The sequence below is a fragment of the Amblyraja radiata genome, unplaced genomic scaffold (genome assembly GCF_010909765.2).
Source record: "Amblyraja radiata isolate CabotCenter1 unplaced genomic scaffold, sAmbRad1.1.pri S109, whole genome shotgun sequence".
Classification (NCBI taxonomy): Eukaryota; Metazoa; Chordata; class Chondrichthyes; order Rajiformes; family Rajidae; genus Amblyraja; species Amblyraja radiata.
Window position 1 is genome coordinate 1,068,180 of NW_022630099.1, and position 24,567 is coordinate 1,092,746.

At 46.2% G+C, this 24,567-nt stretch overlaps 1 protein-coding gene across 1 annotated transcript; it reads left to right on the forward strand.

Moving 5' to 3' along the window:
• Positions 1-2,324: 2,324 nt before the first annotated feature.
• On the forward strand, positions 2,325-16,535 carry LOC116969125 (carcinoembryonic antigen-related cell adhesion molecule 1-like). Its single transcript, XM_033016062.1, has 6 exons — positions 2,325-2,411; positions 4,203-4,326; positions 4,968-5,285; positions 10,808-11,083; positions 13,109-13,369; positions 16,237-16,535. Exons 1-6 carry the CDS (start codon positions 2,325-2,327, stop codon positions 16,533-16,535), a joined length of 1,365 nt encoding a protein of 454 aa, XP_032871953.1.
• Positions 16,536-24,567: the final 8,032 nt, after the last annotated feature.

The window sequence follows — 24,567 nt, forward strand, 5'->3', positions numbered from 1 at the left end:
ATGCAGGTGCAGCAGCAGTGAAGAAAGCGAAACGGTAGTGTTAGCATTCATAGCAAAAGGATTTGAGTATAAGAGCAGGGAGGTTCTACTGCAGTGTGTACGTGGTCTTGGTGAGACAACACCTGAGTATTGCGTACAGTTTTGGTCTCCTAATCTGAGACATGACATTCTTGCCATGGAGGGAGTAAAGAGAAGGTTCACCAGACTGATTCCTGGGATGGCAGGACTTTCAATAATGATAAAGATGGATAGACTCGGCTTGACTCAGCTAGAATTTAGAAGATTGAGGTGGGATCTTATAGAAACGTACAAAATCATAAGGGGTTGCACAGGCTAGAATGCAAGAAGATTATTCCCGAAGTTGGGGGAGTCCAGAACAAGGGGCCACAGTTTAAGGATAAGAGGAAGTCTTTTAGGAACGAGGCTGAGAAAATGAATGTGGTGAATCTGTGGAATTCTCTGCCACAGAAGGTAGTTGAGGCCAGTTCATTGGCTATATTTAAGAGGGAGTTAGATGTGGCCCTTGTGGCTAAAGGGATCAGGTGATATGGAGAGAAGGCAGGTACAGGATACTGAGTTGGATGATCAGCCATGATCATATTGAATGGCGGTGCAGGCTCGAAGGGCCGAATGGCCTCCTCCTGCACCTATTTTCTATGTTTCTATGTTTCTATGTTTCTATGTTATCAGGCAACTGAATCCTCCCACCAAAACAAAGGATCTACTATCTACCTCACTGGTGACCCTCGGACTATACTTAATCTGACGTTGCTGGCTTGACCTTGCACTAAACGTTATTCCCTTTATCCTGTATCTGTACACTGTGGACGGCTCGATTGTAATCATGTCCAGTCTTTCCGCTGACTGGATCGATAGCAGGCGACAAGAAATCTTTCCACTGTACCTCGCTACACGGGACAACAAACTGAAATAACACTAAATCATTCATTTGTTCCATATCTCTCTACATCACTGTCTATATCTCTCGGTTCCCTTTCCTCTGACGCTCTGTCTGAAGAAGGGTCTCGATTTGAAATGCCACCCATTCCTTCCCTCCAGCGATGCTGCCTGACCCGCTGAGTTACTCCAGCGTTTTGTGTCCTTATTCCGCGCTCAAGGATGAAGGTTCCCAATAACAGCGCCACCCACAGCGGTCCGATTCTTCGGACAACAGCGGCGACCACGGGAGGAAGGTTGTTACGACAAGCAGAGACACAAATAGGCAGCATCTATGGAGCGAAGGAAATATACAACGTTTCGGTTCGAGACCCTGCTTCAGAGTGAGAGCTGTCTTGGGAGGGAGGAGGAGAACTTCTTCAAAATAGGAGTAACTCAGTGGGTCAGGCAGAGTGTTATAGAGTGATTCCTGGGATGTCAGGACTTTCATATGAAGAAAGACTGGATAGACTCGGTTTGTACTCGCTAGAATTTAGAAGATTGAGGGGGAATCTTATAGAAACTTACAAAATTCTTAAGGGGTTGGACAGGCTAGATGCAGGAAGATTGTTTCCGATGTTGGGGAAGTCCAGAACAAGGGGTCACAGTTTAAGGATAAGGGGGAAATCTTTTAGGACCGAGATGAGGAAAACCTTTTTCACACAGAGAGTGGTGAATCTCTGGAATTCTCACCCGCAGAAGGTAGTTGAGGCCAGTTCGTTGGCTATATTTAAGAGGGAGTTAGATGTGGCCCTTGTGGCTAAAGGGATCAGGGGGTATGGAGAGAAGGCAGGTATAGGATACTGAGTTGGATGATCAGCCATGATCATATTGAATGGCGGTGCAGGCTCGAAGGGCCGAATGGCCTACTCCTGCACCGATTTTCTATGTTTCTATGTTTCTATGATTCAGTGTAGTAACAGGCTCAAATCGCATACACCGGCCACCAATGTCCCCACCTATCCGCGTTTGGCCCATATCCATCCAAACCTACCCCACCCATGTACCTGTCTAACTGTTTCTTAAACGTTGCGATAGTCTCTGGAGAACATGGTTAGGTACAAATTGCTGGAGTAAATCAGCGGGTCGGGCAGCAGCTCTCACGAGCTGCCCGAGGAGGTTGTTCAAGGGTTCAAGAGATGAGTCATAATTGTCACATGCACCCATTGGTACAGGGAGATTTGAGTTACCGTACAGCCGTACGAATAAAAATAACACAACACACGATATAATTTAACATTGACATCCCCACACAGCGGAATCAACGTTTCCCACTGCGAGGGAAGGCAATACAATTCAATCATCTTCCTCTAAGTTCACCCGTGGTCGTGTCCTTGAACCCTCCGCAGTCGCTACGGCTACCCGATGTTTCAGGCCCTCTCGCCGGGATGATCGGAACGCCGGCGTCGGACCGAAAGAAGACTCTGAGCGGCCTGGAGTTCCCAATCGGCCACTTCCTAGTTGAGCAAGGGACTGTAACGCCAATTGCATCCCTCTGCAATTGGATTCTCGACTTCCTCATTCACAGACCACAGTCTGTTCGTATTGGTGGAAATGTGTCAGCCTCGATAACAATCAGCACGGGAGCACCTCAAGGCTGAGTGCTCAGCCCCCTGCTGTACTCACTCTATACTCATGACTGTGTAGCCGGTCACAGTGCGAACTCCATCATCAGGTTCGCTGACGCCACTACTGTTGTGGGACGTATCACTGATGGGGATGAGTCAGAGTATAGAAGAGAGATCGAGCAACTGTCCATATGGTGCCAGCGCAATAACCTGGCCCTCAACACCAGCAAAACCAAGGTATTGATTGTGGACTTTGGAAGGAGTAGGATGGGGACCCACAGTCCCGTTTATATCAACGGGTCGATGGTTGAAAGGGTCAAGAACTTCAAATTCCTGGGCGTGCACATCTCTGAAGATCTCTCCTGGTCCCAGAACACTGATGCAATTATCAAGAAAGCTCATCAGCGTCTCTACTTCCTGAGAAGAGTCGGTTTGTCAAGGAGGACTCTCTCTAACTTCTACAGGTGCACAGTAGAGAGCATGCTAACCGGTTGCATCGTGACTTGGTTCGGAAACTTGAGCGTCCGGGTGCGGGAAATACTACACAAAGTAGTAAACACTGCCCAGTCCATCATCAGCTCTGACCTCCCCACCATCGAGGGGATTTATCGCAGTCGCTGCCTCAAAAAGGCTGTCAGTATCATCAAAGACCCACACCATCCTGGCCACACACTCATCTCCCTGCTACCTTCAGGTAGAAGGTACAGGAGCCTGAAGACTGCAACGTCCAGGTTCAGGAATAGCTACTTCCCCACAGCCATCAGGCTATTAAACCTGGCTCGGACAAAACTCTGAACATTCAAGTTCAAGTTCAAGTGAGTTTATTGTCATGTGTCCCTGATAGGACAATGAAATTCTTGCTTTGCTTCAGCACACAGAACATAGACGGCATTGACTACAGAACAGATCCGTGTGTCCATATACCATAATATAAATATATGCACAAACATGAATAAATAAACTGATAAAGTGCAAATAAGAGATAACGGGTAATCTGGGACACATGACAATAAACTCTCTAGACTCTTGACTCTTGATAAGATTGAAACATACAAGATTGTTAAGAGTTTGGGCACACTAGAGGCAGGGAACATGTTCCCAATGTTGGGGGAGTCCAGAACCAGGGGCCACACACACAGTTTAAGATTAAGGGATGGGCCATTTGGAACGGAGATGAGGAAACACTTTTCCACCCAGAGAGTTGTGAGTCTGTGGGATTCTCTACCTCAGAGAGCTGTGGAGGCCGGTTCTCTGAATGCTTTCAAGAGAGAGCTAGATAGGGCTCTTAAAGATAGCGGAGTCAGGGGATATGAGGAGAAGGCAGTGTGTGTGTGTGTGTGTGTGTGTGTGTGTGTGTGTGTGCGCGTGTGTGTGTGTGTGTGTGTGTGTGTGTGTGTGTGTGTGTGTGTGTGTGTGTGTGTGTGTGTGTGTGTGTGTGTGTGTGTGTGTGTGTGTGTGTGTGTGTGTGTGTGTGTGTGTGGGGGGGGGACTTCCATGGAAAGAGGAACAACACAGAACACTACGGCAGAAACAGGAAATTGCCAAACTCCTGCGACGGCCAGGTCATACACCTGATAAACAAGCCTCTTAAATCTCCTTTTAAGATATGCCCTCCTGACATTAAAGCCGTGCGCTTGAAGTGGGGAGGAGCAAGGAGTTAGCTGTCAGTAACGCCGCCTTTGACTGGACTCAAGTCAGCTGAAGCTGAAAGCAGGAAGCGCGGCTCAGTGTGTGAGTGAGAGTCGCCGAGACGGACGCTGCCCGCACGGGATGGAGCTGCCGACGCTAACCGCGATCGCCTTTTACCTCGTCATATCCACGGGTGAGAGTCGCTCTGTCAGACCGACAACGCGGTGGTTTGTGTCGCCGAGCGGGTTCCGGGGAACGGCAGAATTCAATTCAAACCAAGTGTGTACACACGGGCCGGGAGAAGAGTGGCTGTGGAGAGGATGTTTCCACTTCGTGGGGGGAGTATAGGACAAGAGGGCACAGCCTCGGAATTTACTGATGATGGGCGTTAGTCGGCACTGGGCCTGTACTCGCTGGAGTTTAGAAGAACGAGGGGGGAACGTCATTGAAACTTACAGCATAGTGAAAGGCCTGGATAGAGTGGATGTGGAGAGGATGTTTCCACTAGTGCGAGAGTCTAGGACCAGAGGGCACAGCCGCGGAAATAAAAGAACGTTCTTATAGGAAGATGAGGAGGAATTTATTTACCCAGTGGGTGGTGAATCTGTGGAATTGCCACAGAAGGCTGTGGAGGCCACAAGTCAGTAGATATATTTAAGGCATATATAGATAGATCGTTGATTAGACCGGGTGTCAGGGGCTATGGGGAGAAGGCAGGAGAATGGGGTTAGCAGGGAGATATAGATCAGCCGTGATTGAATGGCGGGGTAGCCAAATTCTGCTCCTACCACTTGTGAACTTTCCCCGGCTCTCATGCGCGATTCTCATCCTCAGTCGGGTCGCAGGGATTTACCGTCGAGCCGGCACAGAGCGACTTATATGTCCCCATCGGGGGAGACGCGGAGTTCACGGTGCGGCCGGCAGGTGCTATCGAAAGCGGAACCTGGCTTTTCAAAGGGATAACGATCGTCTCGTGGGTCAGAACATTCTCGTCGATCCATGTTGCTTACAGGTCACGGGTGGATTTAAACTCCACCAGCGGGTCGCTGGAGCTGAAGTCGGTGAACGAGTCGGACAACGGGGATTACACAGTGTCACTCACTGATGTTGGCGGCGTCCAAGCTTCAGCGACCATCACACTGCACGCACTCGGTGAGTTTGACTTCCATTTTGTTCAATCATTAACTCTCGAATAATGATTGTCATTTCGTTATTGCGGTGAGTGTAAGATGTGCTCGAAATGCTGGAGTAACTCAGCGGGTCAGGCAGGCAGCATCTCTGTGGAGAACGTGGACAGGTACAAAGTGCTGGAGTAACTCAGCGGGTCAGGCAGGCAGCATCTCTGTGGAGAACGTGGACAGGTACAAAGTGCTGGAGTAACTCAGCGGGTCAGGCAGCCAGCATCTCTGTGGAGAGCGTGGACAGGTACAAAGTGCTGGAGTAACTCAGCGGGTCAGGCAGGCAGCATCTCTGTGGAGAGCGTGGACAGGTACAAAGTGCTGGAGTAACTCAGCGGGTCAGGCAGCATCTCTGTGGAGAACGTGGACAGGTACAAAGTGCTGGAGTAACTCAGTGGGTCAGGCAGGCAGCATCTCTGTGGAGAGAAGTGATAGGTGACGTTTCGGGTCGAGTCCCTTCTAAAGGGTACTTGAAGTTATATTGTGAGGTTTGGAAAGTGTTGCGTGTGTTAGTTTCCTCCACCGTGCGTTTAAATATTATCGCTGTTTCTTTATCACCCTGATGGAATTTTATTTATCAGTACTTCCTTCTTCACCGTTGGCCTGCGGTGACTTGATATTCACTTCCGCCTTCATAGACAATAGCCAGTAGACAATAGGTGCAGGAGGAGGCCATTCGACCATTCGAGCCTGCATCGCCATTCAATTTGATCATGGCTGATCATCCCAAATCAGTCCCCTGTATTCTCCCCATATCCCCCGACTCAGCTATCTTTAAGAACTCTATTTCCCCATTTGTTACATTTGTCATAGCAAAAGGATTTGAGTATAGGAGCATGGAGGTTCCACTGCAGTTGTACAGGATCTTGGTGAGACCACACCTGGAGTATTGTGTACAGATTTGGTCTCCTAATCTGAGGAAGGACATCGTTGCCGTAGAGGGAGTATAGAGAAGGTTCACCAGACTGATTCCTGGGATGTCAGGACTTTCATATGAAGAAAGACTGGATAGACTCGGCTTGTACTCGCTAGAATTTAGAAGATTGAGGGGGATCTGATAGAAACTTACAAAATTCGTTGCAGCACCTGCGGTCTCTGTAGCCCGATATGTGAAGTATTCGGGCAGGTATTAGTTAGTGGTCGCGGGGTGACCCATGCCGGTAATGAATCATCTCGCTGTGTTTTAACAGAACATGTCTCTCAGCCTGTGATCACATCCACTGACACCCGCCCTGTAGAACACAATGACACGGTGATTTTAGAGTGCGTGGCCGTGGGCACGGATGTCTCTTATGCCTGGTCCAGGAACGGCCTAACGCTTAGCACGGGCGGCCGGCTGGTCTTGAGTAACGGCAACAGCACTCTCACCATCTCCGGCGTGCTCAGATCGGACAAAGAGTTCACCTGCACTGGGTCCAACCCGGTCAACACAAACACCAGCGATCCATTCCTGCTGGACGTCAGCTGTAAGTGGTCACCACGGTGGCGGGTCCGATCTAGTGGACGGTCGCTTCTGCATCGTCCCAATCATGGAGGCGCGGGGACTGGATGCGAGGGACAATGGGGGTTTGAGACAACAATCTCCGCCAATAATATCACTGGTCCATGAGGGGGAATGGAAGATGATTCTTCCCCAAAAAACACAGAGTGCTGGAGTAACTCAGCGGGTCTGGCAGCATCTCTGTGGAGAACATGGATAGGTACAAAGTGCTGGTGTAACTCAGCGGGTCAGGCGGCATAAAACGATATAACCATATAACAATTACAACAAGGAAACAGGCCTTGTCGACCCTACAAGACCGTGCCGAAAAATTATGTTCCCCTAGTCCCATCTGCCTGTACTCAGACCATAACCCTCCATTCCTTTCTCATCCATATACCTATCCAATTTATTTTTAAATGATAAAATCGAACCTGCCTCCACCACTTCCACTGGAAGCTCATTCCACACAGCTACCACACTCTGAGTAAAGAAGTTCCCCCTCATGTTACCCCTAAACCTCTGTACCTTAATTCTGAAGTCATGTCCTCTTGTTTGAATCTTCCCTACTCTCAATGGGAAAAGCTTGTCCACGTCAACTCTGTCTATCCCTCTCATCATTTTAAGGACCTCTATCAAGTCCCCCCTTAACCTTCTGCGCTCCAGAGAATAAAGACCTAACTTGTTCAACCTTTCTCTGTAACTTAGTTGCTGAAACCCAGGCAACATTCTAGTAAATCTCCTCTGTGCTCTCTCTATTTTGTTGACATGCTTCCTATAATTGGGCGACCAAAATTGTACACCATACTCCAGAATTTGCCTCACCGATGCCTTGTACAATTTTAACATTACATCCCAACTTCTATACTCAATGCTCTGATTTATAAAGGCTAGCATACCAAAAGCTTTCTTTACCACCCTATCTATCTGAGATTCCACCTTCAGGGAACTATCTGTGGAGAACTCTGTGGAGAACTTGGACAGGTCCCACTGAGTTACTCCAGCACCTTTGTGTCCATTTGTGAATGGACCTGCATCTGCAGTTCCTTTTCTCAAAACATTTTGCAATTGGCAGCGACTAAATTCAATCTCAGCCCATCGCCCCCGGATCGCAGTCCACCTGATTCTCTGGGTGTTATCTCTCGGTCATTTGCTTGGTCTCAGCGGACAGGCAGCATCTCTGTAGAGAAGCAATTTGTGACGTTTCGGATCGAGACCCTTCCTCAAGCTGTCAGCGGGTGGTGAATCTTTGGGATTCGTTGCCACATACGGCTGTGGAGGCCAAGTCGGTGGACAATATGAAGGCAGAGATAGATAGACAGATAGATAGATAGATAGATAGATAGATAGATAGATAGATAGAGAGAGAGAGAGAGAGAGAGAGAGAGAGAGAGAGAGAGAGAGAGAGAGAGTATCAGCTAGGAGATAGAGATAGCTAGTAGAGAATAGATGTCCCAACTTTAATCATGATAGATAGATCGTAGATATATCTCGCTCGCTCTACTCGACCCGCTCGCTCGCTCTCTCGCTCCTCGCCTCGCTAGGTAGGTAGGTAGGTAGGTAGGTAGACAGGTAGGTAGGTAGGTAGGTAGACAGGTAGACAGACAGACAGACAGACAGACAGACAGACAGACAGACAGACAGACAGACAGACAGACAGACAGACAGACAGACAGACAGACAGACAGACAGACAGACAGACAGACAGATAGATAGATAGATAGATAGATAGATAGATAGATAGATAGATAGATAGATAGATAGATAGATAGATAGATAGATAGATAGATAGATAGATAGATAGATAGATAGATAGATAGATAGATTTTTGATTAGTTTAGGGGTTATGGGGTCAAGGCGGGAGAGGTAGATCAGCCATGATTGAATGGCGGAGATGGCGTGATGGGCCGAATGGCCTAATTCTGCTCCTATCACTGATGAAGATGAAATTGGATAGACACAAAATGCTGGAGTAACACAGCGGGCAGGCAGCATCTCTGCATCATTTAACTGGAGATGGATTGTTTCCATTCCTATGCCCTGTAGACTAGTCTGGACTGTAGGCTAGTCTGGTGAGGCCTCGGTCTAGTGTCTGTCTGCATCCGTCTAGTAGTCGCCTGGTGGCGGGATGGAGATTTCCTTTCGCAGCCCATCCGCTCCCCCCCCCCCCCCCCCCCCCCCCCCCCCCCCCTAATGGAAGGAAGTCTACCGACTCCACTCTGAATTGTCTTCTAGACGGACCGGAAAGTGTTCAGATATCCGTCAGCCCCGACCAGGCCGATCACACCTCTGGCTCGGACGCCTCTCTCACCTGTTCTGCAGTTTCCAATCCCGCCCCGGAATATCAATGGCTCTTCAATGGGCTGTTCCAACAAAGCGGGCAGCAACTAGTCATTGCGGCCCTTGGCGTCAATGACACGGGACCATACACCTGCCAGGTGTTTAACGATGTGACCAAAAGGTCAAGTTCCTCTTCGCGAAACATCGCCGTCCTCGGTAAGTATTAAGTCTATGGAGGTTGGGAGGTCATGTTGCAGTTGTACAAGACGTTGTTGTGTCCGCACTCAGAGTATTGTGTTCAGTTCTGGGCACCAAGTTATAGGAACTATATTATAGACAATAGACAATAGACAATAGGGGCAGTAGTAGAGGCTGTTCGGCCCTTCGAGCCAGCATCAACATTCAATGTAGTCATGGCTGATCATCCCCAATCAGTACCCCGTTCCTGCCTTCTCCCCATATCCCCTGACTCCACTATCTATAAGAGCCCTATCTAGCTCTCTCTTGAAAGTATCCAGAGAGCCGACCTCCGCCGCCCTCTGAGGCAGAGAATCACACAGACTCACAACTCTCTGTGTGAAAAAGTGTTTCCTCGTCTCCGTTCTAAATGGCTTACCCCTTATTCTTAAACTGTGTGTGTGGCCCCTGGTTCTGGACTCCCCCAACATCGGGAACATGTTTCCGTAGAAACTGTGATGCAACTACATCTGCACTTTGCTTCATTGTTCGATCACAAAGGTTATCATGATGGTTGTAAAATATAGTGCGTTTGTTAGCAATTCCTTTCAAAGATTCTGCATCAGCAATTTATTTGCCTTGTGACACCGAGCAGCAAGCAACAAGAGATTTGGATGAAGGGATTCAAAGTAATATTAGCAAATTTTCAGATGACACAAAGCTGGGTGGCAGTGTGAGCTGTGAGGAGGATGCTATGAGAATGCAGGGTGACTTGGACAGGTTGGGGGAGTGGGCAGATGCATGGCAGATGCAGTTTAATGCGGATAAATGTGAGGTTATCCACTTTGGTAGCAAACACAGGTAGGCAGATAACTATCTAAATGGCGTCAAGTTGGGAAAGGGGGAATCTGGAGGTCCTTGTTCATCAGTCTATGAAAGTAAGCATGCACATACAGCAGGCAATGAAGAGAGCCAATCAGGCCTTTATAATAAGAGGAGTTGAATATCGGAGCAAAGCGGTCCTTCTGCAGTGGTACAGGGCCCTAGTGATACCACACCTGGAGTATTGTGTGCAGCTGAGGTCCCCTAATTTGAGGAAGGACATTCTTGCTATTCAGGGAGTGCAACGTAGGTTTACCAGGTTAAGCTCCAGGATGGCGGGACTGTCATATGCTGAAAGAATGGGTCGACTAGGCTTGTATTCACTGGAATTTAGAAGGATGAGAGGCGATCTTACAGAAACATATACAATTCTTAAATAATTGGACAGGCTAGATAGATGGTGGGGAGGTCGGCATTTGTGATGGACCTTTGATGGTGGGGAGGTCAGCATCTATGATGGGCCTTTGATGGTGGGGAGGTCAGTACCTGTGATGGACCGGGCAGTGTCCACCATTGCCTGGTTGGTGTTGGGAAGACACTTTTCCTGAACCTGGACGCCAGTTTCCGCTAACACGTTCTCATTCCGCACTGTCGCCATCTTTCATTAATCCGCCACCTTCTGTGTTTTGTTCCTTACTCACCTGTGCAATAACCACCACCTTCTGTGTTTTTAACAGAGCCTGTTTCCACACCCAATATCACCTCCAATGCCAGCAGCTTCATAGAGCACAATGACACCGTGGTCTTGACCTGTGTCGCGACAGGGACTGACGTCTCTTACACGTGGAGTGAAGACAATAGCGTGATATCTAACGGCGGCAGGTTTGAACTGAGCGCCTCTAACAACACACTCACCATTACCGGAGTATTGCGGTCGGACGGGCCGATCATTTGCCTCGCCTCCAACGCGGTTAGCGCGAAGATAAGCGAGCCGTTCCCTCTCAATGTCTTTTGTAAGTGGCCGGGCCATCATTCATCACTTGTTACCTGTCCTGCTGAGCGAGATGATTCAGGGGAGAGAGGGCAATGGGTGGGAGGGGTGGGGGCATTGGGGGAAAATGGAAACTATTGTCAAGCTTGAAAGGGCTCAGAGAACATTTGCGAGGATGTTGCCAGGACTAGAGGGTGTGAGCTATAGGGAGAGGTTGGGGCAGGGCTGGGACTCTATTCCATGGAACGCAGAAAGATGCGGGGAGATCTTATAGAGGTGTACAAAATCAAGAGAGGAATAGATCGGGTAGATGCACAGAGCCTCTTGCCTAGAGAAGGGGGATCGAGCACCAGAGGAATTCATTGCCACAGAAGGCGGTGCAGGCCTAATCAATTGAGATTTTTAATGCAAAGGTAGATAGATTTTTGATCAGTAAGGGTGTCAGTGGTTATGGGGAGAAGGCGGGCAAATGGGGCTGGGAGGGAGAGATAGAACAGCCGTGATTGATTGGCGGAGTAGACTTGATGGGCTGAATGGCACAATTGTGCTCCGATCGCTTATGAGGTGATCATTGGGCCGCTGGTATTCACAGAAAGAACAACTATTGCAATACCTCTTCAGCAGGACTTGTAGCAACCTTCACCTGACCTGTTGTGAGTCTACTCCTGCCATGCAACATCTTGCTTTTGCCACATCTAGCTTCTGCCTTGAATGAACTCTCAGCGTCTTCTGCAAAATCCAACCAATTGCAAATTTCCTAATTCAAAAATCTATTATTTCTACTCAATCAATTGTGATCCATTATTGCTGACACAAGTCTGGAAGCTTTCGGGTGTGAAAAGAGCCATGGGCATATTTGAGTTAATATAGAAACATAGACACGTCCATTCAATTTGATCATCCAAAATCAGTTACCCCGTTCCCGCCTTCTCCCCATATCCCTTGAATCAATTAGCCCTAAGAGCTAAATCTAACTCTCTCTTGAAAATATCTAGTGATTTGACCTCCACTGCCTTCTGTGGCAGTGAATTCCACAAATTCACAACTCTCTGGTAAAAATGTATTCCTCATCTCAGTAATTAATGGCCAACCTCTTATACTTAAACTGTGACCATGGCTCTGGACTCCTCCGATATGGAGAACATTTCACTCTACAACTAGCCTGTCCAATCCATTAAGAATTTTATTTTTTCCATAAGATCCCCTCATCCTAATTTCCAATGAATACAAGCCCAGTCCATTCATTCTTTCATCATATTTAAGAGAGAGGATATTTACAAATATGTAAGATTCTTAAGGGATTGGACAGATCTGAGGAAATACATTCTTGTAATGCAGAGAAGGTTCATCAGACTGATTCCTGGGATGGAAGGACTTTCATATGAAGAAAGACTGGATAGACTCGGCTTGTACTCGCTAGAATTTAGGAGATTGAGGGGGGATCTTATAGAAACGTACAAAATTCTTAAGGGGTTCGACAGCTAGATGCAGGAAGATTGTCCCCGATGTTAGGGAGTCCAGGAAAAGGAGTCAAAGTTTAAGGATATTGGGGAAATCCTTTGGGACCGAGATGAGAAAAGCATTTTTCACACACAGAGAGTGGTGAATCTGTGGAACTCTCTGCCACAGAAGGTAGTTGAGGCCAGTTAATTTGCTATATTTAAGAGGGAGTTAGATGTGGCCCTTGTGGCTAAAGGGATCAGGGGGTATGGAGAGAAGGCAGGTACAGGATACTGAGTTGGATGATCAGCCATGATCATATTGAATGGCGGTGCTGGCTCGAAGGGCCGAATGGCCTACTCCTGCACCTATTATATGTGTGTTTGTGGTTACTGTTCGATGTTCTGTGTTCTATGTTATGTGATTATGTTCTACACAGTACCTCGTGTGTCTTGTTGACCCGGTACATTGACCGCCGTGTTGGTGAGCGCTTCTTGAGGTGATGGTCCACTCTCCCTCCTCCCGCTTCCCTTCTCCCTCCCTTCTCCCACTTCCTCACATTCACCACAATCCCTTGTTCTTTTGTCGCTTTGTGCGTTTGTTGTAGACGGGCCGGATATTCCGATTATAATTCCTGAACCCGACACCCCTGCTTACACTCCCGGGACCGACGTCACTTTAACCTGTTATGCACAGTCTAAACCAGCTGCTATGTTGAGCTGGTACCTTCAAGGTGTCTTGGTCCATAGTGGAGACAAACTCAACATTCCCAATGTTTCCAGTAAAGATATTGGGAGATATGTCTGTCAGGCCTTTAACGATGTGACCGGAAGGTACATTTCCTCATCAATAGAAGTCGATGTTCTGGGTAGGTACAACATGTCTTTATTTTGCTTGTCGTCGAGTGTATAATGTTGATGCCGAACACTGATTCATTGATCTAAGCGGCAAGATTTGATGAAATATATCAATCAACTATCGTGATTTTTCATATTGTACAAAAATTATGTTGATTACACAAATCCATCTCGTGATTTCATCCCCGTTGATAATAGACAATAGACAATAGGTGCAGGAGTAGAGGCCATTCGGCCCTTCGAGTCAGCACCGCCATTCAATATGATCATGGCTGATCGTCCCCTATCAATAACCCGTGCCTGCCTTCACACCATATTCCTTGATTTCACTAGCCCCAGAGCTCTATCTAACTCTCTCTTAAATCCATCCGGTGACTTGGCCTCCACTGCCCTCTGTGGCAGGGAATTCCACAAATTCACAACTCTCTGGGTGAAAAAGTTTTTTTTTCGCCTCAGTCTTAAATGACCTCCCCTTTATTCTAAGACTGTGGCTCCTGGTTTTGGACTCGCCCAACATTGGGAACATCTTTCCTGCATCTAGCTTGGCCAGTCCTTTTATAATGTTATATGTTTCTATAAGATGCCCCCTCATCCTTTTAAACTCCAGTGAATACAAACCTAGTCTTATCTATCTTTCTCGAGCTCTCATTCTGCCGATCAAGTCTACCCAGCCTTTCAATCATGGAGGATCAATCTCTCTTTCAGGCCCCCATTGACCGGCCTTCCCCCCGCAACCCCTGACACCCGCACTTATCAACAATCCATCTATCTCTGCATTACATATATCCACTGACTTGTGGCCTCCACCGCCGTCTGTGGCAACGAATCCCACAGATTTATCACCCTCTGACTAAATACATTCCTCCTCAGCTCCTTCCATATAACCATATAACCATATAACAATTACAGCACGGAAACAGGCCATCTCGACCCTTCTAGACCGTGCCGAACACGTATTCTCCCCTGGTCCCATATACCTGCACTCAGACCATTACCCTCCATTACTTTCCCGTCCATATAACTATCCAATTTATTTTTAAATTATAAAAACGAACCTGCCTCCACCACCTTCACTGGAAGCTCATTCCACACAGCCACCACTCTCTGAGTAAAGAAGTCCCCCCTCATGTTACCCCTAAACTTCTGTCCCTTAATTCTCAAGTCGTGTCCTCTTGTTTGAATCTTCCCTACTCTCAATGGGAAAAGCTTATCCACGTCAACTCTGTCTAACCCTCTCATCATTTTAAAGACCTCTATCAAGTCCCCCCTTAACCTTCTGCGCTCCAAAGAATAAAGACCTAACTTGTTCAACCTTTCTCTGTAACTTAGTTGCTGAAACCCAGGCAACATTCTAGTAAATCGTTTGTTGACATCTTTCCTATAATTTGGCGACCAGAATTGTACACCATACTCCAGAATTGGCCTCACCAATGCCTTGTACAATTTTAACATTACATCGCAACTTCTATGCATAATGCTCTGATTTATAAAGGCCAGCATACCAAAAGCTTTCTTTACCACACTATCTACATGAGATTCCACCTTCAGGGAACTATGCACAGTTATTCCTAGATCCCTCTGTTCAACTGCATTCCTCAATTCGCTACTATTTACCATGTACGTCCTATTTTGATTTGTTCTGCCAAGATGTAGCACCTCACACTTATCAGCATTAAACTCCATCTGCCATCTTTCAGCCCACTCTTCCAAATGGCCTAAATCTCTCTGTAGACTTTGAAAATCTACTTCATTATCCACAACGCCACCTATCTTAGTATCACGGTGCCCCGAACTGAACACAATACTCTAAAAGCGGTCTCACCAATGTCGTGTACAACTGCAACATGACCTCCCAAGATCTAACACTACATCTGTTTATGATTAGAATGAATAATTTATTCTCACACGTGACTACTCACAGTGAGGTTGTTTGTTTTGCATACCCAGGGTAATTAAGGGCGCCAAGGCCATGCTTAATCTTTGGGGAATGTTTAACATCTATCATAAAGGATTGTAATCATGATAGATTTCGGAGAGGATTTTTTCCACTAGTGGGAGAGTCTAGGACCAGAGGGCACAGTCTCAGAATTAAAGGACGTTCTTTTAGGAAACTGTAACTTAAAATTGTACAATTGTACAAGGCATTGGTGAGACCAATTCTGGAGTATGGGGCACAATTTTGGTCGCCTAATTATAGGAAGGATGTCAACAAAATAGAGAGTACAGAGGAGATTTACTAGTTGCCTGGGTTTCAGCAACTAAGTTACAGAGAAAGGTTGAACAAGTTAGGTCTTTATTCTTTGGAGCGCAGAAGGTTAAGGGGGGACTTGATAGAGGTCTTTAAAATGATGAGAGGGATAGACAGAGTTGACGTGGATAAGCTTTTCCCATTGAGAGTAGGGAAGTTTCAAACAAGAGGACACGACTTGAGAATTAAGGGACAGAAGTTTAGGGGTAATATGAGGGGGATCTTCTTTACTTCTTTACATGAGAAAATAATTTTTTACACAGAGAGTGGTGAATCTGTGGAATTCTTTACCACAGAAGGTAGTTGAGGCCAGTTCATTGGCTATATTTAAGAGGGAGTTTGATGTGGCCCTTGTGGCTAAATGTATCAGGGGGTATGGAGAGAAGGCAGGTACAGGATACTGAGTTTGATGATCAGCCATGATCATATTGAATGGCGGTGCAGGCACAAAGGGCCGAATGGCCTCTACTCCTGCAGCTATTTTTTTATGTTTCTGTGTTTCTATGTTTACTCAGAGAGTGGTAGCTGTGTGGAATGAGCATCCAGTGGAAGTGGTGGAGGCAGGTTCGATTTTATCACTTTATGCAGTTCATTGCTACATGATTTTGTAACACTTTATTCCGTCCGCAGAACCGGTGGGGAATGTCAGTCTACGATCCACTAATTCTTACCCAGTGGAACAGCGAGACTCCGTCCTGTTGACGTGCAGCTCCCACGGAACTCATCTGAAGCGGGAATGGTTTTTCAACAACCGGCCCATCCGGCACAATGACAGGATAACTATATCCGGAGACATTCTGCTCATTGACCCAGTGAACGTGGCCGACACAGGGGTGTATAAATGCATCGTAAGCAATGGTCTGAACAACGACAGCGCGGAGACCTACCTGGAGGTTTTACGTAAGTACAGAGGCATTCCAAGTATGTAGTTATCATTTAGTATCAGTAATAGGGCGGCGGCGTGAGTGTTGCTGCCTTACAGCGAATGCAGCGCCGGAGACCCGGGTTCGATCCTGATTACGGGTGCTGTCTGTACGGAGTTTGCACGTTCTCCCCTTGACCTGCGTGGGTTGTCTCGGAGATCTTCGATTACCTCCCACACTCCAAAGACGTGCAGTTTATCCAAAGACGTTCAGGTGTGTAGGTTAATTGGCTTAGTGTATGTATAACATTGCCCCTGGTGTGTGTACGATAGAGTTATGCTCCTGTCCCACTTAGGAAACCTGAACGGAAACCTCTGGAGACTTTGCTCCCCACACAAGGTTTCCGTGCGGTTCCCGGAGGTTTTTGTCAGTATCCCGACGTGCTTCCACTACCTGCAACCTCCGGCGACCAACAACAACCACCGGCGACCACCTCCAACCTCCGGGAACCGCACGGAAACATTGGGTGGGGCGCAAAGTCTCCAGAGGATTCCGTTCATGTTTCCTAAGTGGGACGGGGGCATTAGTGTGCGGGATTCGCTGGTGGGCGCGGACTTGGCGGGTCGATGGGCCTATTCCTGTATCTCTAAAGTATGCAAACGCACACTTCCAGATTCAGGGACCGTTTTCTAATCATCATATTCACCAAGGCACAAACGACGTCTCTTTTCTTTTGGAAAGAAACATAGAAACATAGAAAATAGGTGCAGGAGTAGAGGCTATTCGGCCCTTCGAGCCTGCACCGCCATTCAATATGATCATGGCTGATCATTCAAATCAGTATCCTGTACCTGCCTTCTATCCATACCCCCTGATCCCTTTAGCCACAAGGGCCACATCTAACTCCCTCTTAAATATAGCCAATGAACTGTGGCCTCAACTACCTTATGTGGCAGAGAATTCCACAGATTCACCACTCTCTGTGTGTGAAAATTTTTTTTTATCTCATCTCGGGCCTAAAAGATTTCCCCCTTATCCTTAAACTGTGACCCCTTGTTCTGGACTTCCCCAACATCGGGAACAATCTTCCTGCATCTAGCCTGTCCAACCCCTTCAGTTGTTGTTACTTGTGGGTGGAGCACCAAAGCAAATTCCTTGTATGTGAATACTTGGCCAATAAACTTACTTACTTACTTGGCAGCTGTTCCAGAGATCAGGTCTGATCTCACTCCTGGCGCCATCGCTGGCATCGTTGTCGGCCTAATTGCTGCCTGTTTGATCGGTGGAGTCGGCGGTTGGCTGATCGCCAGGAAGACAAGCGGGTAAGTACGTGTGCCGCCGAATTTTTAGCTTCGACCTTTGATATTGGCCAGGGAAATGTTCCCAAACTGACCTTAATATCCGAGGTGGACAAAAATGCTGGAGAAACTCAGCGGGTGAGGCAGCATCTATGGAGCGAAGGAATTTGTGACTGATGTGGAGGTTGTTGGGGGGGGGGGGGGGGTGAAGAAAGGAAGAGGCGGAGACTGTGGGCCGTGGGATAGTCGGGAAGGGGATGGTAAGGAGGCAGAAAGCAGGGACTACCTGAAATTGGAGAAGTCAATGTTCATACCCCTGGGGTGTAAACTAACCAAGCGAAATATGAGGGGCTGCTCCTCCAATTTGCGATGGGACTCACTCTGGCCATGCAGGAGGCCCAGGACAGAAAGGTCGGATTGGGATTGGGAGGGTGCAAAGGTTTTGGGGAGTTATCTCTGTAAACTGCGCCAATGGTTGAGGTAATGCAATATAGAGTGGCGTGTTACACCGGTTATCTGAGATGTGTGTGTGTGTGTGTGTGTGTCGATACCTGTCTAATTGTTGGGGATAGTCCCTGCCTGAACCAGGGTTACAAATATAGAAACATAGAAAATAGGTGCAGGAGGAGGCCATTGGGCCCTTAGAGCCAGCACCGCTATTCATTGTGATCATGGCTGATCGTCCCCAATCAATAATCCGTGCCTGCCTTCTCCCCATTTCTCTTGATTCCACTATAACTATCTCTTAAATCCATCCAGTGATTTGGCCTCCACTGCCCTGTGTGGCAGGGAATTCCATAAATTCACAACTCTCTGGGTGAAAACGTTCTTTCTCTCATCAGTCTTAAATGACCTCCCCTTTATTCTAAGACCTGGTTCTGGACTCGCCCAAAATTGGGAACAATTTTCCTGCATCTAGCTTGTCCAGTCATTTTATAATTTTATATGTTTCTATAAGATCCCCCCTCATCCTTCTAAACTCCAGTGAACACAAGCCAAGTATTTTCAATCTTTCCTCATATGACAGTCCCACCATCCCAGGGATCAATCTCGTGAACCTACGCTGCACTGCCTCAATCACAAGGATGTCCTTCCTCAAATTAGGGGACCAAAACTGTACACAATACTCCAGATGTGGTCTCACCAGAGCCTATACAGATCATATGAATATAGTTGCTGCCTCACAGCGCCAGTGATCCGGGTTCGATCCCGACTACGGGAGCTGTCTGTACGGAGTTTGTACAATCTCTCCCCGTGACCTGCGTGGGTTTTCCCAAGATCTCCGGTTTCCTCCCACACTCCAGAGACGTGCAGATTTGGAGGTTAAACGCCTTGGTATAAGTGTAAATTGTGTAGGATAGTGTTAGTGTGCGTGGATCGCTGGTCTGCACGGACTCGCCGGGCCGAAGGACCTGTTTCAGCGCTGTATCTCTTCAACTGAACTTATCTATAAGTTGACATTGTTTCCTCTATATATTTATTTAGGTTGAAAGCCGAAGTCGGGACGAAATGCGACACGAACAGGAGTCCAATGGGACAGAGTGAGTGAATTCTGAGTGAACCCCAGAATTAAAGGCTGTTCCTTTAGGAAGGAGATGAGGAGGACTTTCTTTAGCCAGATGGTGGTGAATCTGTGGGATTCGTTGCCACAGACGGCTGTGGAGGCCACAAGTCAGTGGATATTTTTAAGGCAGAAATAGGTAGATTGATGATTAGTGCGGGTGTCAGGGGTTATGGGGAGAAGGCAGGAGAATGAGGTTGGGAGGGAGAGATAGATCAGCCGCGATTAAATGGCGGAGTAGACTGGATGGGCCGAATGGCCTCATTCTGCGTCTATCACTCATGAAGTTATGATATTTAGATTCTCAACTGCCCTGTCACTGAGTGGATGGAAAGTGATTTGATTAGCTGGATTTGATTTGATGATCACACCGGCGCCCAGTGTAGATATTTGCATTTAAGACGGTGGATATTAACGCAAATACTTGAGCTGTTCGTTAAAGTTTAGTTGAAGTTTAACACAAGGAACTGCTGACTCCGGTTATATAATTATTGCAGATGTGCTGGAGTAACTTAGCTGGTCAGGCAGCATCTCTGTGGAGAACGTGGACAGGTACAAAGTGCTAGAGTAATTCAGCGGGTCGTGCAGCATCTCCGTGGACAGGTAACGTTTCTACGGAAACAGTTTTTCCCTCGTAGACTGTTTTTTTGAGCAAGGCAGCTTTTTTTCCTGCGTGTCGGTTTCCCAACTAAATTATTAAGGAGCGCCACAATGAACTGCAGATGCTGGTTGATGCGTAAAAGGACACAAAGTGGGTCAGGCAGCATCTCTGCGGAGAACGTGGACAGGTACAAAGTGCTGGAGTAACTCAGCGGGTCAGGCAGCATCTCTGTGTAGAACGTGGACAGGTGACGCTTTGGTTTGGGACCCATCCTCGGAACTCATCAAGTTGACCTGTGGGCGGGGAATGGAAATATCAGCTTATGAGAAGCGAAGTCCGCCTTATTTGGACGTTCATCTGATCTCAGTTTCTAGTCCTGTTTTCACGGGATAATGGGTCCATTACCGGGGAGGGAATTGGAGATACTTGGTACAGAACTGCCCCCTCCGTCGACTCTTTTAAGTCAAGACTAAAGACTTATCTATACTCCCAAGTCTTTCCTGACGTCCTCTGAGTGAGGGCTACATGTATATATGTATGTAGTTTGTTTTGTTGTGCTATACTTATAACAAATGTAAAGCACTTTGGCCAACGAGAGTTGTTTTTTAAATGTGCTATATAAATAAATGTGACTTGACTTGACTTGACTTGACAGCTAGTACAGTGGGAACGGGCCGAATATGTTTCCTTTGGGCTGGGCACATGATTCTGGTGCCTTGACTTCGTGACTAAACGCGTTGTTTAATTTCTGCAGCTACCTCGGCCACAGATGCTGGGAAAGGACTGGCAACCTATGAAAATCTCCCGGGTAACAAACAGGTTGGTCCCTGTTGTTCTTTCACGAGATGAGTTTTGTTCTTTTGCACAAGTGACAGTGGAGTTGTGGAACCGTGCTTGGAATTGTCCACGTGACAGTAATGTACTCGGGACACCATACTTCCTTGTCTGATTCCTTTGTGGGATACCTTCAACTTCCTCACGAACTGGTGGCGAATCTATGAAATCCATTGCCTCAGAAGGCTGTTGAGTTAAGAGTCAAAGTGTTTTATTGTCATGTGTCCCAGATAGGACAATGGAATTCTTGCTTTCTGCAGCACAACAGAATATGTAAACTTAGTACATAACGAGAGAGAAAAAAAATCAGTACGTATATATATACACACACACACTCACTAAGCCCTGTACAACTGCAGAAGGACCTCTTTGTAGCAATGTTACAAAATTTTGAGATTTAAAAAATCAAGTCTGCAATTTATCCCATCAGATAAAGCATAACAATAAGTTTAATTTGACACCAAATTCACTTTCATATCTCAAGTATTAAAAAAGTTATGGCCAATTTCATACTCGAAAATTAGCATCTTGTTCCCTATTGATTTTCTATGGACATTACAAAAAAGCTGTGATCTTGGACAGTCAAAAGCCCGTAACTTTCTTAAGAATTAAGAGAACTGAATGAAAATTGCAGTTATCATAGATTGAAGCATTCTGAAAAAATATAAAACAATCTTACTTGGATGACCTGAAATTAAAGCATATAATTAGCTAGTTACCTAATTGTAGCTAATTACAAAATTGACCGTTGTGACAGAAATAGTAATAAACAACCAGACTGCCTTGAAAATTCAAAAATCTGATATTCTCAAGATCAGAACTTTAATATTATTGTATAATATGCTGTAAGTCCGTTATGGATAGGTAAATAAATTACAATTTCTAGCAAAAGACCAAGTCTTTATGGAGAAGATCAGTTGCTAGCTGGTACATTGGCATATCATAATCCTCCTCAGACTGCAACCAATAAGCAACTTTGTACACGTTGTTTTTCCTCAACTTTTCAATTTTGGCATTGTAAACTACAAGTTTTTGATCTTCAAACCACGCATGACATGCCTTTCTGCCAACTACTTTCCCACTAATAATGTCGTGTAGATCATCACATTTGGAATAGTCCAAATTCGGATAATCTCTGCGAATGCTGTTTAAATCAGTCTCTTTCAACTTTTTCCCTAGTTCTTTCCTCTCTTTCGTGTCTCGAGCATGCTCCTTGCCTTTCTGTCGCTTGATGATTTCTGCTCTCAATTCCTTCTGTTTTTTCTTCCGTCTGTTCCTCTGCACTCTCCCCCATGTCACTGCCTTACAGAGCACCTCCTCCCTACGATGCTCCTCGAGATTGTCAAGGAAGTTGACGGTTTTATTCTTGCAGGCCCGCATCGTACATGACAAATAACACATGGTGGCATTGGGAGATTTCTGTTTCGATGAACTAAACATCCCCATTATCTCCTCCGCATCAATGTTGTGTGACCTTGCTGATGCAGTCTCCTCCTTCAGTTGCTCAGTAACATCAAGTTCAAAGTATTTACTATACTGCCTCTCCAACACAGTGATGACAGCTTGAAGACAGCTCCTCATCTTTGAACTGAACTGTGGATGTACTGGTAGCTCCTGAAGTTTTGTCAATGTGGCATCAAGATGTACCTCCTCACCGAAGAAATCTTCCCTTGCCAATATCAATTTCTCTGGATCTTCTGTGGCTTCCTTTAGAGCAGCAATCACCCCTTTAACCACTTTGATGCCATCAACATGGTTGATCTGATTCTGGCTTGAAGTGTAGAAGCGCTTCATCCAAGGCCCAGTCAGATATTTGCCAAGAAAGCCCAATATCTGAAGTTCTACTTTTACTTCAGCCTGGGTGAAGTCATGGAGGATGGCGCTTTTCAACCCCCCACAGGATATTCCACTATTCAGCAGTGCAACAAAGTCATCATAATATTCTATTAGCTTGCCACTAATGTGAAACAGTATGTGCAATCTGTTGCCACGATACCGTGGGAGGACACCTCGGGGGATGTTCCTGTCATCTAAAAATGCGACAAATCCTTTTGGGTCCCCTTTTCCGTTTTTATAACGAAGCTTGCTCATCTGCAGAATGGCATTTACTGCTAGACAGTCTTTCCCAAACAAGAATTGTCCTCCAGATTGTTTCTGCATTTTTAGGGCTGAGCGAACTGATGTAGCAATGGAGTCAAGAGGATGTAAGTGGCAGTAGAGCTCGTTCAAATATTTACCCCACTCACTACTCACAATTCTAATAGCAGCATGATTTGCTGCACACCGGTCACTCATTGTGTTTGAAATGTTGGCGATTATATTTTGTCTGGTTTCTTGATAATTTGCTTGCTGATTGAAATAAGTGTAGGTTTTACATAAATTGTCAATTGTTTCACAAATATGTTGTGCATAGTCCTCATCAGTCCCACCAGCCAATTCCTCGACTGCTGCAGAGAGACATTTGTTTGTGGTGGTGAAATGAACGCTGTTAATGTGGATCTCTTCCTGGGTGGTTGCGTCAAAACCCACAGTCAAACCCTTTGTTGCAAGGAGCATCTCTGCTGTTTGCAACTCAGCAATAGCCCCCAATTCTCGGGCCATAACTTCAACTGCACTGCGTTGTGGAACATGATCCAGATGAAGTCCACTCCGCTTGTAGAACTGGCTTATCAGGATTGGAATGTTTGCTGTGGGAGTTTTGTTTACAATACAGTCAAACACATGCATCCTTATTGTTGAGGAGTAAGTTTTCTTGCCCACCTTTGCCTTGACAATACTGGCAGCCTGCAGAGTTTCGATTGTTTCTTTGAGGACAAGAATGTCAAATTCGAGGCGTCTCACATCCTCTTCCCTGTCCTTTAAATTTTCTTGACATTTTCTGAACTGTTGAATTGAAACAATTTTCCTCTTTTTCTTACTGCCACGAAACATCAGCAATTGTCTGTGTACGTTTTTAAGTTTCAAAAACTCTGCCTTGGTGTTAGAGAGCTCTCGTGCCAAAGTTTTATCATGTAATTTGGTTTTGAGTTCCTGAATCTTTCTGTCCTTTAAATCTATTTGCTTTTGCTTTCTCTTTAAGGCTTGATTAACTATACGTTTGGGAGTTTTCAACCGTGCCCTAAGTTCACTGATCTTTGTGTGATACTTTGTTGAAAGAGCAGCCCTGGATTCGGACACAAAATGTAGTCTTTTCTTCAATTTCTGTTTCCCTGGTGAAAGACTTAGAAATTCTCTGCTACATCTTGTTGAAACACCAGATGTCGATAGCATTGGTTCAGGTGAGGCAGTAGCTGTCGTTGGCGTTGCTAGATTCAGTGGAGGATGCAGACTATGACTGTCATCGCCCATGTCCTCGGTCTCTTGAAATATGGGCACTTGGCTTTCAGCTGATGTCAAGAATTCAGGATCTTGAGCACCAGGCAGTGGAATGTCATCTAAAGAAATGTGTTGACTGCCTTTTTGAAGTTTAAAAGTTTCATCACAAATTTCCATAAATGCTCCAAATTCCGTGGGATTGGTGAGTTTTTTAAACTTAAGCAAAGTCCGTTTAACGAGAGCCTGCACTCTTAACTTAACAGTAGCACATGAATAGCCTTCTGCATCCGACAAAGAGAAATGTGAACTCAGCGATTTCTCTGTTTCAGGCAGACTTTTTCCAAATGAGGTAAACAAGTACAAGATGTGTCCATTTTTAAGATCCCTCAGAGACTCGGGCATGACAGAGAAATTCACCTCAAGTTGAACTCTAGCTATGCCTGGCTGGGCTTTTGGATTGACAACTTTACATTTCTTCTTTGGAGACAT